Below are 16,563 nucleotides of genomic sequence, written 5' to 3'. Positions count from 1 at the left end.
CATTTCTGTTAGGTATATATGGGTGGAGTTGCTGGATCATAAAGTAGATAGATACATGTTTAGATTTAGTAGGTATTACCAGATAGTTACCCTAAGTAGTTAATGGCAATCAACACTCTCACCAGCAAAATAAGAGTTCTAGTTTTTCTACAGCCTTGTCCTAAATATTGGCAGTCTATTCAATTTTAGCCATTCTGGTGGATATGTAGTGGTATCTCTTTGTGGTCTTAATTTGCATTATCCTGGTGAGTAAAGGTATTGAGCACCTGTTCATATCCCTGTTAGTATTTGGATAGCCTATTTTGAGAAGTGTCTGTTCAAGAATGTTGACCAGTTTTTATTTGATTACCTGTCTTTTTCTTATTTATTTGTAGGTATTCTTTATCCCTTCTGGATATAAGACCTTGTCAGATATTTATATTGCACATATTTTCTCCCAGTCTGTGACTTGCTTCTTACTCTTTCAGTCTTTTAATGAACAGAAATGATTAATTTTAGGGGTGCCTGGGTGGCTCAGTCGGTTAAGTACCTGACTTTTTTTTTTTTTAATTTTTATTTATTTATGATAGTCACACAGAGAGAGAGAGAGAGAGAGAGGCAGAGACACAGGGAGAGGGAGAAGCAGGCTCCATGCACCAGGAGCCCAATGTGGGACTCGATCCCGGGTCTCCAGGATTGCACCCTGGGCCAAAGGCAGGCGCTAAACCGCTGCACCACCCAGGGATCCCAAGTATCTGACTCTTGATTTCAGCTCAGGTCATGATCCCAGGGTCCTGGGATCAAGCCCCATGGTGGGCTCTGAGCTCAGTGGAGAGTCTGCTTGAGATTTCTCTCCTTCTCCCTCTGCCCCTCCTCCCACTCATGCTCTCTTTCTCTCTCTTACTAAAATAAGTAAATCTCTTTTTAAAAAGAGTCTGACTCAGGATCCCTGGGTGGCTCAGCGGTTCAGCGTCTGCCTTTGGCCCAGGGCGCGATCCTGGAGTCCCGGGATTGAGTCCCACATCAAGCTCCCGGCATGGGCCTGCTTCTCCCTCCTCCTGTGTCTCTGCCTCTCTCTCTCTCTATGTCTATCATAAATAAATAAATATAAAAAAAAAAAAAAAGAGTCTGACTCTTTTTAAAGAGTTAATTAATTAATTAAATAGTTCACTTTAATTAATTAAAGAGTTCATTAATTTTAATGAAGTCTAATTTATTGCTCTCTTCTTTGTAGTTTTTGCTGCCTGTGTTTGTTTAGGAAATCTTTTCATTCCCAAGTTCCTGAAGAGATTTTCCAATATATTTTCTAGAAGTTTTATTACTTTGCCTATCACATTTAGGTGGATGATTCATTCCACATTGATTTTGGTATATGATGTGAGATAGGGATGAAGTTTATTTTTTTTCCCATGTTGCTCCAATTGCTCATGATAAAATGTAGGAACCTAGGAATGGAAGGGAACTACCTTAATCTGATAATAGATATTTATCAAAAAACCTATAGCTAACATTCTTAATGATGAATGTTGAATGCTTTCCCCCTGAGTTGGGAACAAGACAAGTATATCTGTTACCACCACTTCTGATTTACATTGTGCTGGAGGTTCTAGACAGTATGATATAAGGCAAAAAAAAAAAGGAGGGGCTCCTGGCGGCTCAGTCAGTAGAGCATGTGACACTTAATCTCAGGGCTGTGAGTTTGAGCCCCATTTTGGGTGTGGAGCCTACTTAAAAAAAAAAAAAAAAGAAAGATTGGAGTAGAGTGTGATGACCGATGGTAATTAGATTTACTGTGGTGATCATTTTGCCTTGTATACAAATATCAAATCATTATGTTGTACACCTGAAACTAATACAATGTTGTATATTAGTTATACCTCAGTAAAAAAAAAAATGATTGGTATAGAAGTAAAGCTGTCATTATTTGCAGATGACTTGATTGTGTATGCAGAACTGAACTACTTAAATTTAGCAAGGTCACTGTATACAATATACAGAATCAATGATATTTGTACATACAAATAACAAAAAGCATCTGATGCCTAGAATACATTTAGTAAATGACATTCAAGGTGCCTACACTGAAAACTGTAAAACATTGCTGAAAGAAATTAAAGATAATGAAGGAATATACTATATTCATTGATTGAAATAGCAGTTATATTATTTTTTAATTGTTTTCTTTTCAGTACCTAGCATGATGTTTTCTTTTTTATTCCCAGCCCTTAACACGAGACCTTGCAAATAGAAGGGACTAAATAAAGTTTTTAAAAACTTTTAATTTCAAAATAGTTATAGATTCACAGGAAGTTGCAAAAATAGTACAAGGAGGTCCAGTGTACCCTTCACTCAGTTTCTCCCACTGATGACGTCTAACACAACTGGTACAGTATCAAAGCCAAGAAATTGACATTGCTACAATTCACAAACCTTATTCAGATTTCACCAGTTTCACATGCACTCGTGTGTGTGTGTGTATGTGTGTGTGTGTAGTTCTATGCAACTTTATCCCATGTGTAGATTTGTGTAAGCACTGTCACATTCAAGACAGGACTATTCCGGGATCCCTGGGTGGCTCAGTGGTTTAGTGCTGCCTTCAGCCCAGGGCATGATCCTGGAGTCCCGGGATCGAGTCCCATGTCGGGCTCCTAGCATGGAGCCTGCTTCTCCCTCTGTCTGTGTCTCTGCACCCCCCACTCTCTCTATGTCTATCATGAATAAATAAATAAAATCTTTAAAAAAAAAAAAAAAAAAAGACAGGACTGTTCCATCATCACAGAGATCCCGCTTACTGTCCCTTTGGAGTCCATTCTCTCTCCCCTCTCCTCTCCAGGCCCTGGTGACTATGTTTCTGTTCCCATCTCTCTAATCAGTGTAATGAGAAAGTAGATGATTTTGTACTAATGTTTAGTTCAAGTTTGGCAAAACCTTGAAAAACAGCTGCCTAGGAGCTGTCTCATTTCTATCAATTACACCTGTCAAAAACTTGCTGTTTACCATGTTGGTGCTCAAGCTTGGATTCAAGAGGTTCTACTTTTGCTAATTAGACTTAGGTTAATGAACCATAATACCAACATATTAGTTTGGGCCAGAATACCCATGTAGGCTGATTAGTGCACCGTCTTCCCCCCAAAGAAACTAAAGCATAAGAAACTTACTATTCTCCAGGATGCCGGGTGAGATTTCTGTCGAGCAAAGGGAGTAACATTAACCATTTCTGGCAGAGAGATGCAGCCACCAAGTTCATGGGACTAGAAACAGGCCTGCTCTCTCTCCAGGTTCCAGTGCTTACCACACAGTTTTGTTAATGGATTTTAAGACGATTGAGCAGGTTACAGTTACTTGAGTTTTTCCCAGGTTTCTCAGATGTGTTACTCAACTGTGGCATCATCCAGGTTATGATACTTCCCAAATTCAGTCCCAGAAGGTAATTTCCCTTGTCACCAAATCCTGGGGGAACCCCATTGTCACCAATATTTGCCAACTAAATTTGGGACTCTAAAGCTGTAAGATTTCACAACTTCATGAGATCCTTTAGCTCTGACTGTTGAGCTGTGATGGGGGAACGGGTGTTGTTCTTAATTATGTGCGTATCTTTGATATATTCTTGGATTGTTTATTCTTCAGGCAGATTTCGGGCAGACAACTTGAACAAGCTGAAGAACCTATGCAGCAAGACAATTGGAGAGAAAATGAAGGTAAGAGAACTAGGTAACAGCCTTGAGAGCTTGAGCCAGAGGTATTTCATCTTACTCTTAGTTAATACTCACATAGTTTCTGACCTAGTGTGTAACTAATTCTGTGAGACACTGAATTTCTTCCCAAAGGGGCAGATCTTTAAAAAGAAAGGTAGTGGGCAAGGGAACTAAGAAGTACTTTCAGGGATCGGGGAGTCCATCTTCTGTCTTTGGATAAGTCTTAGTGCCTTGGGGTTGTTGTAACAGAATACCATAGACTGGGCGGCATATAAACAAGAGCAGTTTATTTCTCACCGTTCAGAAGACTGAGAAATCCAAAATCAAGGCGCTGACAGATTTCGTGTTGGTGAAGACCCACTTCCTGGTTCATAGACAGCTGCCTTCTCATTGTGTCCTTACGTGGTAGAAGGGAGCTCTCTGGAGTCTCTTATAAGGGCACTAATACCATTTATGAAGGCTCTGTCCTCATGACTTCATCTCCTCTGAAAGACCCCACCTCCAACCGCCAGCACATTGGGGATTAGGTTTCAACATGTAAGTTTGGGGGGCACAGAGTCTGTATGTAGCCAGGTAAGATTCTTGCCACATTGCTCATTCGTTGCCTGTTTTGTTTTTATAATAAATATAAATTCCACCAGCAATCTTATTCAATTATTCCTTTTTTTTTTTCTTATCCAATTACTCCTTAAGTGTAATCTACAGTGCCAGAAAGGTTTTCTTAGGGCGGACTTGAGATTTCTGTCTCACTGTAGTCATGCTCTTTAATGGAAAGAGCACATATAAGGAGTCCAAATCCTGGATTGTTGGCTGTGTGACTTTAGTCAAGTTAACCTCTGAGCTTCAGTTTTCTCATCTGTGAAATGACAATACTAACAGTTACCCATAGAACAGAATTGTGAGAACGAAATTTTTTAAATGTGGAGAACCTGGCACAATGCCTAGAACATTGTAGTTATTCTGCAATTGCAAGTAACAGCGGAGGGCAAGTAGTTTCTGGCCTTCATCCAAAAAATCCTTCCTGTGCTTGAAGAATATTAAGTTTTAGTTTGGCCTTGCTTTGGTATCCAGAATAGTTTATGCTTTTAATCTTTCTTCAAAAACATCCTCTTAGCCCCTTAGTCATTTTTTAAAAAAACATATTAACTGCTCCCTCAAACCTGTCTCATTTTTAAGTTGTAAACCTCTAAACTAAACCACAAAATCATAAAATTTTGGAACCTGAACCAGTAAAGAGTATAATAGAAAGACTCCCTCCGGATTCTAGTACCTTACACTTCACAGATAGTCTGAATCCTTCTCTTTAACGGTATTTTGTTACACTTTCAGCTTGTGATTGGCTGTGGAAATTGATACCAATAATCATACAGTTTTCTTCCTTTGGGACTCAAGATGCTTAATATTTGCATGTCAAAGTCCCCATAATTATGTTAATTCCAGCGTGCACTCCTGCCTGTATATTCTTTGGAGCACATATATAGATAATGCCAGCCTAGCATTTTCCTAGCAAGAAGATGGGAGTGTTTTCATTTGCAATAGCGTTCTTATATCCCTTCATTGTAGCTCCACAACCAGTGTTAACTTACTGTCTACTAAGTTACTCCCTTACTATGCATTAGAATGGTTTTAGGGGCAGCCCGGTGGCCTTCAGCCCAGGGCGTGATCCTGGAGACCCGGGATCGAGTCCCATGTCAGGCTCCCTGCATGGAGCCTGCTTCTCCCTCTGCCTGTGTCTCTGCCTCTCTCTCTCTCTCTCTGTGTTTGTCATAATAAATAAAATATTTAACTAGAATGATTTTAGCAGTGCTTTCATTTGTATAGCACTTGAAAGTATTAAAAACTCTTCTGCTTACATCTCATTTCGGTAGTTTTTTTTTTTTTTTTTTTAAGATTTTATTTATTTATTTATTCATGAGAGACACACACACACACACAGAGAGAGAGAGAGGTAGAGACATAGGCAGAGGGAGAAGCAGACTCCATGCAGGGAGCCGACGTGGGACTCAATCCCAGGTCTCCAGGATCACACCCTCGGCTGAAGGCGTGCTAAACCACTGAGCCACCCAGGCTGCCCTATTTTAGTGGTTTTGATCTTTGCTGCAAACCTGGAATATGGACAGTACATTTGTCAACCTTATTAAAAGGGCAAGAGAATAGGCTTAGGAAATTAAGGGTCTTGCCTAAAATCACATAAATTAGTTGTAGAGTCAGAACTTGAACTCAGGAACTTGAATTTGCTGCCCTGAGGGATTATCAGATAACAGAGGGGCCTCAGCTCTCTTGGCTACTAAATGGAAAATCTTGAGATTTAGGCCATTTATTTCAACCTCAGTTGTCTCTGCTTATTCTTAACAAGACTCATTCTGAGATTTTCAGACTTTTGCAGTTTTTAAAGATGATTTTGCTTGAGTCACTGAAGGATGTAAGTTTGTTATGGTTAGCATCCTGACTTCTCACTTTAGTATATGAGAGTGTATAATAAATCTAAAGAATTTCTATGCTTTACCCTCAGAAGATTTAGTTCTTTATAAGACTCAGCTTTGTGCAGTGGTATATGAGGTTGTATAAATATAATTGCCTATTGTTAAATGTATGGAATTAAAAAAAAATCTTTAGGACATTGCACGTGATTTAGTCTTGCAAAGCAGACCCTGAACTTCCTCAACTTGTTTTTATGCAAGTTTTGCTGAGGTCTTACATATCTTGTTATTATAGCCTTTGATAATTTTCTTTAATTCCTTTTAATTTGGGAAGAATCTGACTCTTAAAATTATCTTCTTCACGGCTCTGGGCAAGGATTGGAAATGATTTGACAAAATATCATAAAGAAGGAGAAGAGAAACCAGAGAGGAGAAAATCTAGCCCTGGGTATGTTCTATGGTTTTGCCAAGTTGCATTGATTGCTCTAAAGTTAGTTCCAGATTGTGACTTTTTTCCTCAAAATTTTTGTGTTCCTTAGCGTCCTAATATTCTATTATCCTATCCATTTTTTCCTGTTAGCCTCAGTGCTGGAATTGTTCTTAGTGTGTGGACAAGTTTTCATAAATTCACACCCAGGCACTTGCCCCAGAGCTGGACAGTAGTGTGAACCTTTTCACACATTCTTGGTGCCCATAACTACTCTATGTCCAGGGCAGTCATTCTTCTTACGTTCCTATTGATGTCAGCTTTCTGACCTCGCTGGATTAATTGATCTGTCCAGGATCAAAAAAGCTAGAAAGTAGCAGGATAAGGACTCGAAACTTTCTTGCTTCCAATTTACTAATTTTTTTCTCTCACGTGTTGTAGCCTTCAGATATATAGCAAGTTCTGAGGTTTGTTTATATATTAATCTGGGGTGTACTTATAAAACTATGTCAGAAATTTTCTTTTATTTAGTAGTATTGTTTTGTTTCCCCTTGCAGAAAAAAGAGCCAGTGGGAGATGAGTCCATTCCAGAAGATGCATTAAATCTTGATGACCTCACTGCAGACACTTTAGCTGTAAGTTGTTATCCTTCCCTTTTCTAGGCTGGATTTCTGTTCTTCCATCGTAACTCTGTTCCTAGACAAGTGAGTGCTGACACTTGGCGCCACACAGCATTGTGGCATCCTTGAATGTGTGCAGTGGGGAAATGTCCCCCTCCACCCTCGTTGGACTCCATACTTGAGTATTTATTAGATCGAGTAGCCGGGGACGGATGAAGTGGAAAAGTCAAAAGTAGGAAGAAAAGATAAAAGGAGCCAAGCTATGTTTGGTTTATAGAAATCTGTTTTCACAAAGTCAAGGAATTTTTCAATTTATTATAATTCAGTAAATATTCACAACAGTGAACCTAGAAAAAATAATTTTCAAGTTTTTTGGTCACCAAACCCATTCTTAAAACCTATAACACAAAAGCACAGTGAGAGCATAAATACACAAAAACAAAGTTGCTGTACCTGAAGGGCTGAGTTGGGGGTGCTGTTGCTGTCCAGCCCCACTTGCTAAGGGCTCTCCTGTCCCCAGGAAATCATAGTTTGAAACACTTGCAGGAAGGAATCCAAGGGCAGCCCTGGTGGCGTGGCGCAGCAGTTTAGCGCCGCCTGCAGCCCAGGGTGTGATCCTGGAGACCCGGGATCGAGTCCCACATCAGGCTCTCTGTATGGTGCCTGCTTCTCCCTCTGCCTGTGTCTCTGCCTCTCTCTCTCTCTCTCTCTCTCTCTCTCTGTCTCTATGAATAAATAAAATCCAAAAAAAAAAAAAGGAAGGAATCCAAAATAGCTTAAGACAGGGTCTCTTACTCCTAATAAATTTATAATCTTCCTAGGGAACAATTAAATGTAGTACATAAGAGTGCTAAATCAGGAAATCAAAAAGTACAAGTTAAGGGAAAGAGCTCTTAAAAGAGCTACAGGGTTAAAACCCCTGAGATATGTAGGAATGAAAAGAATGGCCAGAATTGATCCGTCTCTGCCTTAGGTACCCCAGAAGAAAATGCCAATGCATTTGTAAGGGCAAAACTGTGTACTGGTGTATGTGTGTGTGAAATCTCAGTTCTTTGAAAGCCTTCATTACTGATTTGAAAAATGCTATCACAAGGGTTGTCATTAGAGCACAACAAGGTTAGGACAACAGAGTCTTATTCCTACTCTGTCCTCGGCTTGCTGTTGCTTAAGTCCTGGCCTGTTCATCTACAGAACCTGAAAGTCTCACAAATTAAAAAAGTCCGACTCCTCATCGATGAAGCCATCCTAAAATGTGATGCTGAGCGGATAAAGCTGGAAGCAGAGCGGTTTGAGAACCTCCGAGAGATCGGGAACCTTCTGCATCCCTCAGTGCCCATCAGCAATGATGAGGTAGGTGTGGGGTGCCACAGCAGGCTGCTGCCTAGCCGGTGCTCCTCTCTGTTGGGGAGGGAGCAGGGTGGGAGGAGGACAGGGAAATGCTGGCACTCTCTGTATAATAGGCCTTGTGTCAGAACCAGGCTCTTTGTATATTCGCTCTGCCCACCAATTGAGAATTGAAAGAGTCAGATTGTTGCCTGATTGGCAAGTAGCAGAGACGGCAGGTAGGAGGAGACTCCTGGCACAGAAATCTCGTCTAAATCCGGCTGCTGTCCTCCACTGCGTGTTGCCCGTGGTAGCAGTGAGTCCTGTGGGAGGGATCTGCTAAACCAACCTCACCCCTCACCCACACCCTGCTGAGAAGCTGCAGGTTGAAGGGAAATCTGCATGATAAAAGTTTCCTGCTGAGTGGGAGCTTCCCCGGCACAAAGCTGCTCTGAGCCCTGCCTTTGTTCCCTGACACCCCAGCCATGGCTGGGCCCATCTGTGCCTCTTTCATTCATTCCCTGGTGAACGAGCATTAAACTCATTGCAAGCTAGGGTGGGAGACTCGGGAGGTCAGGGCCCTGAGCCCGCCCTCATACGGCCCCAGGACCAATGAGAGCCTGGAAAAAAAAAAAAATCTACATTCTCCTCTGTACCCCAGGCAATGCTGATGGGGGGTGGGGGGTCCTGTTGCTAGATTTTCAGGGAGTCATTTAAAAGGGTAAAAAAAAAAAAAGTGAGAATACAACAGATCTCTTAGAAATTCATGATTTCAGTTCCATGGCTAGAATCACTACTAAGAATTTGTAAATTATTATTTCTCTTTTGAGCACAAATGCTCTAGCAAATGCCCTTCCTTAGTCTGTATACGCAATGACCAAAACCTGGTGTTTGAGTTAACCAGTAGTTCCGCAAAGCTCTAGGTTGTTCTTGGAATGGGGTTTGGAAAACTGAGGTTGTGGAATTCAGGGATCATGCATCTTTCTCTCCTGGTCTTGTTTCCTTAGGATGCTGACAACAAAGTAGAGAGAATCTGGGGCGATTGTACAGTCAGGAAGAAGTACTCTCATGTGGACCTGGTGGTAATGGTAGATGGCTTTGAAGGTGAAAAAGGGGCCGTGGTGGCTGGAAGTCGAGGTTACTTCCTGAAGGTAAGAGTCAGGAACCTGTGGCGATGGGATTATAAAGAAAGAACTAAAAAAAAATATGTGTGGAAAACATAACCTATTTAAAAAGGCCTACAAATCCGCCACTTGTTTTCAGCCTTTCTACTGCAAACGTACTGGCAATTAGGTGCACTTCTCTTAGCCAGGAGAGTGCTGCTCAGGATTCCCTAGAACAAGAGCCACTACATGACCCTCCATAATGAATATATGTTGTCCTGACTGAATCGGAACAGTCTGCCTTAGTGTAATTGGACAGTCAGACAAGTAACAAAGAATCAGGACCCACTGTGATGAGTGCTGTGGTGTGAGAGCTGTGAGCACAGGTAGGCAGAGGCAGCAAACCCAGATCAGTTGGGACAAGGGGCAAATGAATTCAGAGGAGACTTCCCGAAAGGCATGGGAAAATAATTTTGGAGATACTGTACATATATACGTATACATAAGTATGCTCTAACATATACAGAAACCCAGTGTTTTAAGAACTAGTGCAAAAAAGCTCTCCCACGCAGCCTGGGCACATAATCCTTTTTTCTTCACTTTGTTTTTCCTTACAGTGTGCCTAGATGATACGCTGGACATTAGTATTAAGAAAGACTCTCTTGAGTCAGGTGTTGGGGTTCACAGTCTTTGCTGGCCTCCTGCATATCCCCAGTTGCCTCTGAGTGTAAATTTTAGCAGATGAACACGATGGCAACAGAACCCAATCACACAGTGCTTGTCTCTGCTCCTTTAGGGTGTCCTGGTGTTCCTGGAACAGGCGCTCATCCAGTACGCCCTTCGCACCTTGGGGAGTCGGGGCTACACTCCTATTTATACCCCCTTTTTCATGAGGAAGGAGGTCATGCAGGAAGTGGCACAGCTCAGCCAGTTTGACGAAGAACTTTATAAGGTGAGTAGCCTGGGGCAACACAGCAGACTGACTTAAGTTATGAAGTTTAACTTCAAGGACACAGAGCAGTGCTGCCCAGTAGAACTTCCTGCGGTGATGGAAATACTCTGTATCATGGCTGCCAAGCACTTAAAATATAGCTAGTACAACTGAGGAAGTAAAATTTTTATTTTTATTAATTCTGACTTAAATAGCCACATAAGGCTAGTGGCTACCATACTGGACAATGTAGACATAGAGCCTGTTTTGACTTTCCCAGATAATCTACATGACTTTCCTAAATTGAGCATACTTTAACACCAGGGGCTTTGAAAAGAAGCATACTTTTTGAGTGCTTGGATGGAAGACTATTATAGAAGTGGCTGATCTTCCCCTATCCTCCTCCTCCTATCCCCAAACTGGAAGTTTCTAGACAGCGAGACATATTTTCCTTGGGATGGATGTGGCTTCCAGTTTGTGGCTCTTTCTCAGCCACAGACTATCTTAGGGAGAGCCAGAGGATTCACGTTGAGAGTCAGGTCATTCTGACGAGCTGGTTCCAACACCAGCTGTGGTGCCCCCAGTCTATACCTAGCACTCAGAATTTCTAGAGTGTCTCTGCTAATGGCTGCCCCTCAACAGCATAGTCCACTCTTCACTTGTCTCTCCCCTTCAAGACCATTCTGTCAGAAGGGAGTGACTTGGCTCTTATTGGCAGGAGTTAGACAATGCTCTTGGGCTCACCTGACTCACCTTTAATAGAACTTCTTCCCAAGGAGTCCTATTGATGAGTTCTAGTTATGTTTTCATTTAAGATACAGTGGGAAGCAAAATACTCTGTAAACCCTGAGCATTAGTCTAACCTTGGTATTCTCCCTCTCTTCTTCCCTTTCTTTCTATAAGATTTCATTCATTCATTCATTCATTCATTCATTTATAGCAAGCAAGAATGCGTGACGGGAGGGCCAGCAGGGGAGAGAGAATCTCAAGCAGACTCTGCATTGAGCATGGAGACCAATGCAGGGTTGGATCCCATGACCCTGAGATCATGATCAGAGCCAAAATCAAGAGTCAGACACTTAACTGACTGAGCCACCCAGGAGTCCTTTCCTTTTCTTTTAGTGAAGAAGGGAATGTTCATGTATCGGCCAAAATCTGCCTTCTTTTCTTGTTTTCCTCATTTCAACCCCAAGACTGGATAATCACTTACAGAGCTTTAGAAAGATACCCTGCAGGGAACATCAGAGAGAAACTTGGTTTCTCATGGAGGATTATGAGAGAGACACTAGGTAGTAGGTACCTCCTATGTTTCCTGCATTTTCCATCTCTTCTCCAGATACTTCTTGGATCCATATATGGGAAGAATCACAGGTCCCCATAGTGAGAGTTTGGGCTGGCACTTCTTGCCTAATAATCTCAGCTTGTGACTTCTCTGGAGCAGTGCTGTCCAGTAGAACTCTCTACTACATTCCCAGTAATGGGAATGTTCTGTATCTACTGTCTAGTTGACAGCACCAGCCATATGTGGCTGTTAAGCACTTGAAATGTGGCTAGTGGCTAAATTCCCCCAGTCAAGTAGCAACATAGTCTTCTAGGTCCCCAAATGCTGACCCAGAGGAAGTTTCCTCCCTTCTTTTTTTTTTTTTTATTATTTTATTTATTTATTCATGAGAGACACACACAGAGAAAGGCAGATAGGGAGAAGGAGGAGAGGCAGAGGGAGAGGCAGGCTCCATGCAGGGAACCCAACTGGGACTTGATCCCAGGACTCTGGGATCACGCCCTGAGCTGAAGGCAGACACTCAAGCACTGAGCCACCCAGGTGCCCCTCTACCCTCCTTTTTTAAAAATTAAAATAATACCACATGATAAAATTTGGAAATGATGGGGGAAATCATCTTCTTTTCCATTACCTCATAGTTGTCATTTTTAATATCCCTTTGGGGGCTTTTTTTCATATATATATATCATTTTCTCGTATTTCCCTCACAATGTGTATAAATTGTCTCAGCATTATATCAGAAGCATTTTTCAGTGTTACCTCACAGTCTTCATAACCAACATTTTTTAAATGGTTACATAATATTACCTGGCCTGGATGTAGGATAGTCGACTCTTCCCTTGTTGAAATATTTAGGGGACTTCTTTTTTTGCCATCAGTAAGTAATGTTACAGTGAACTTTGTCCTGTTTATACCTTTTTTTCTTCTGTGTTACTTTCTTTAGCTGAACACCAAAGTGATTCTTCAAGGAGTGTAACCCTAGACTAACTCATAAGCACCAAGAAAGCAGAGACTATCTCCTTTTGCCCAGCATTGGCAAACTTGGCATTTAATAAATGCCTAACAAACATTTGTTGAGTGGATTAATTTTTTTTAAGGGTTTTATTTATTTATTCATGAGAGACACAGAGAGAGAGAGAGAGAGGCAGAGACATAGGCAGAGGGAGAAGCAGGCTCCCCGTAGGAAGCCCAATATGGGACTCAATCCCAGGACTCTGGGATCACGCCCTGAGCCGAAGGCAGACACTCAACCACTGAGCCACTCAGGCATCCCGAGTGGATTAATTTATACTGCTACCAGCTCAGGTTTAATTGCACTGCCATCATTGGCCACTGTACATTATTTATAAATGCTTCATTTATTAGATAACTAAAAAACTATTATTATAGTATTTTATCTCCTATTAATTTGCATTTCTCTGATCCCTAGTAGGGATCCCATTTTTGGAGTGACTCATTCCCTCCTTTGTCTTTTTAGCATCCCCTGCTCGCTTCTAGGCAGAGATTAAAGGAAATTCTTCCCATCTCATCACTGGAATCTTCCCTGTGCTTTCTTGCTCTGGCTGAGGTCCTCATCCCTCACTCTTAACTAGTAGAGGTCCCTCCTCCTACAGGTGATTGGCAAAGGCAGTGAAAAGTCTGATGACAATTCCTATGACGAGAAATACCTGATTGCCACCTCAGAGCAGCCCATTGCTGCTCTACACCGGGACGAGTGGCTCCGGCCGGAGGATTTGCCAATCAAGTATGCCGGTCTGTCCACTTGCTTTCGCCAGGAGGTGGGCTCCCATGGCCGAGACACCCGCGGCATCTTTCGAGTCCATCAGTTTGAGAAGGTGAGTGGTCAGGTTGGGGTGGGGAGTAGGACCCTTCTCAGTCTCTCCTAGGTGGTTAGAGGAGAGGCAGGCTCTGTGTTGCTCAGACCCACTCTGGTTTCCGTCTTCCCTCTTGCCGCCTACCTCTGTTTCTACCTGAGAAGCACATGCTAGAATGGCTGTGAGCACAACTCTTGAATCAGGCTGCCCGAGTCCCAGTGGCAGTTCTGCCGCTTAGCTGTGTGACCTTGAACAAGTTACTTAACCTCTCCGCACTCAGTTTCCTCCTCTACAAAAAGAGGAGGATGATAGCTCCCGCCTCATTAGGCCTGCTGTGAGGATTCAGCTAGTTGGTGGGATAAAGTACTTAGAATAGGACCTGGCGTGTATGTGGTAGGAACTCCGTGGAGCTTTGTTCTTGCAGCCGCGTCCAGCACCAATCTCTGGGCCGGGGCGGGCAGGGAGCGGGCAGCCTTGCCTGACTCCCAGTGGTATAGGAATAGGTCTTCACTGCAAGGCTATCTCCCATTTCAGCCCTTTAGTTTTTTCGCCCCATCCCATTGTCACGGTCTCCTTGGGTCCCTCTCTGCAGATTGAACAGTTTGTCTACTCATCACCACATGACAACAAGTCATGGGAGATGTTCGAAGAGATGATTACTACCGCAGAAGACTTCTACCAGTCTTTGGGGATCCCTTACCACATTGTGAATATTGTCTCAGGTATCCACTCCCTTTCCCTTGTCCCACGAACACTACCCTCACCGGGTGAGCTGCCACACAAAGAAATAGCTTGCAAATCCAATTAATTGTTCACATTAATTAAAATATCACACTCTTGCCACTTGGGAGTATTTGGTGATAAGAATATCTGGGCATGATTTCATTCCTGGGGATAGGATGAGAATTAAAGAATTCCTCAGGTTTGCTAAAGGTCAGTCTTCTTTTTTTTTTTTTTTTAAGGTCAGTCTTCTGAAATACCATCCCTCCTTCATGAATTCTAGGGGTTTTTCCTTACAGGTTCTTTGAATCACGCTGCCAGTAAGAAGCTTGACCTGGAGGCCTGGTTTCCGGGCTCAGGAGCCTTCCGTGAGTTAGTGTCCTGTTCTAACTGCACAGACTATCAGGCTCGCCGGCTCCGAATCCGATATGGGCAAACCAAGAAGATGATGGACAAGGTAGGTGACCCCTCAGGAGATGGGAAATAGGGCCTCATGTAGAACAGGTCCATCTTATTTCTCAGTCCTTAGAGAACATTATGTCCCAGCATCATGGGAAAATCTGAACTTCTCAGTCTAGACCAAAAAGGGAATCTGAAAATGACTTCTACTGCATCAGGACTGAGTCCTTTTAGCTAGAAACCTGAATCTAGCTCTATTCTACAAGGTAATTCTAGCTCTTCTCTTTGAGGCTTTGTTTTCTCTGACTCCAGATAAAGAATAATCCCCATTTGTCTACAGAAGACAAGTTGAAGGCCCTATCTTCTCTCTCACCCAAGAAGGTCTGGGTTTGTAAGTTTATCTCTTCAAACCCAGTTTTCAGGCCCTAATCTTTTCCAAGTCAGGGACTTGAAAGGGGTTAAAAGGAGAGGCCACCATGGAAGTTTCCTCCTGCCCTCAAAGGGCCCAACTCTCCTCCGTTTGCTAGGACTTATTACTAGTCTCTCATGGAGGTATGAGGAATCTTCCTGGAATTGTGTAATAGGCAATAAATACTAATCAGAATGTCAGTCTAGAGAAAGATCAATAATGCTTTGGATTTGGATAGTTACAGTTGGGGGGAGTCTGGCTGAGTGGTTGGTTCCTGGTCATGAGTGAGACCAGATTGAGTTCCATGCTCCTTCTGGGGACCCTGTCTTTGCAGGTGGAGTTTGTCCATATGCTCAACGCTACAATGTGCGCCACCACTCGCACCATCTGCGCCATCCTGGAGAACTACCAGACGGAGAAGGGCATCGTCGTGCCTGAGAAATTAAAGGAATTCATGCCACCAGGTAAAACTGCCTGTCCAGCCCATCTTCCTCTTCTTCTGTCTTCATAATCCTCTAAATATCGAGCCCCCTTTCAGAATATATAAACTTTTTTTGTTCAGAAACAGTCCCCAGGGACACTTGGGTGGCTCAGTGGTTGAGCGTCTGCCTTTGGGTCAAGGCGTAATCCCAGGACTCTTGGATCGAGTCCCACATCGGGCTTCCTGCATGAAGCCTGCTTCTCCCTCTGCCTATGTCTCTGTCTCTCTCTCTTGCTCTCTCTCTCTTTCTCTCTGTCTCTCATGAATAAAAAAATAAAATCTTTAAAAAAAAAAAAAAAAAGAAAGAAAGAAACAGTCCCCAAAACTTTCCCTGTCTTCTGGTGCTGGGCATTACAGGGGCAAAGTTGAGAAAGTAGCCACTAGAGGTATGACATCCTGTTTAAGTGCAGCTAAGATTCAGACTGTGGAAGAAAAGAATTAATGAAACCAGTTCCCATCATGGGTGCCCTTTTGTTCATAGGGATCATCGTCTCATGGAACTCTCCCCAGAAGTCTTTGGGCTTTGACTCCTGAGAAACGATAGATTATTTAGTTGGCTCTCTCCCTCCAGGTCTCCAAGAACTGATTCCCTTTGTAAAGCCTGCACCCATTGACCAGGAGCCATCAAAGAAGCAGAAGAAGCAGCATGAGGGCAGCAAAAAGAAAGGGGCATCAAGAGACGTCCCCCTAGAAAGCCAGCTGCAGAACATGGAGGTCACTGATTCCTGAACATTCCTTCCTCCCAGTTTGTCAGGCTTTCATTTCTGTCCACTGGGATCTCAGAGCCTGCCCACGGGCAGGGAAGCCAGGCACCCACTCATCACCCGCCCCATCTGACTGCATTGCTAAAAGGGGAACAGTCTGCCATGTACAACGCAATGTTCCTGTCTCCTTGCATGGGCATAGGATCCATTCTCTGATGACTGATGAAACCATGTAATAAAGCATCTCTGAGGAAGA

The 16,563-nt window shown here is 42.8% G+C and overlaps 1 protein-coding gene across 2 annotated transcripts in view; it reads left to right on the top strand.

Annotated features, from left to right (window-relative positions):
• Positions 1-16,563, top strand: part of SARS1 (seryl-tRNA synthetase 1) — a 20,418-nt gene extending 3,855 nt beyond the window's left edge. For both annotated transcript variants that reach the window (XM_025417373.3, XM_049111023.1), the window contains exons 2-11: positions 3,607-3,677; positions 7,079-7,156; positions 8,333-8,491; positions 9,472-9,615; positions 10,364-10,519; positions 13,394-13,615; positions 14,187-14,316; positions 14,614-14,771; positions 15,457-15,586; positions 16,175-16,563. In XM_025417373.3, the coding sequence (XP_025273158.1) occupies positions 3,607-3,677; positions 7,079-7,156; positions 8,333-8,491; positions 9,472-9,615; positions 10,364-10,519; positions 13,394-13,615; positions 14,187-14,316; positions 14,614-14,771; positions 15,457-15,586; positions 16,175-16,332 (1,406 nt within the window). In that variant the 3' untranslated portion in view covers positions 16,333-16,563. The remainder of the gene's footprint in view (positions 1-3,606; positions 3,678-7,078; positions 7,157-8,332; positions 8,492-9,471; positions 9,616-10,363; positions 10,520-13,393; positions 13,616-14,186; positions 14,317-14,613; positions 14,772-15,456; positions 15,587-16,174) is intronic.

This window comes from Canis lupus, chromosome 6 (assembly GCF_003254725.2).
Source record: "Canis lupus dingo isolate Sandy chromosome 6, ASM325472v2, whole genome shotgun sequence".
Classification (NCBI taxonomy): domain Eukaryota; kingdom Metazoa; phylum Chordata; class Mammalia; order Carnivora; family Canidae; genus Canis; species Canis lupus.
The sequence above is the reverse complement of the archived record's forward strand: the minus strand, read 5'-3'. Positions and strand labels throughout refer to the sequence as shown.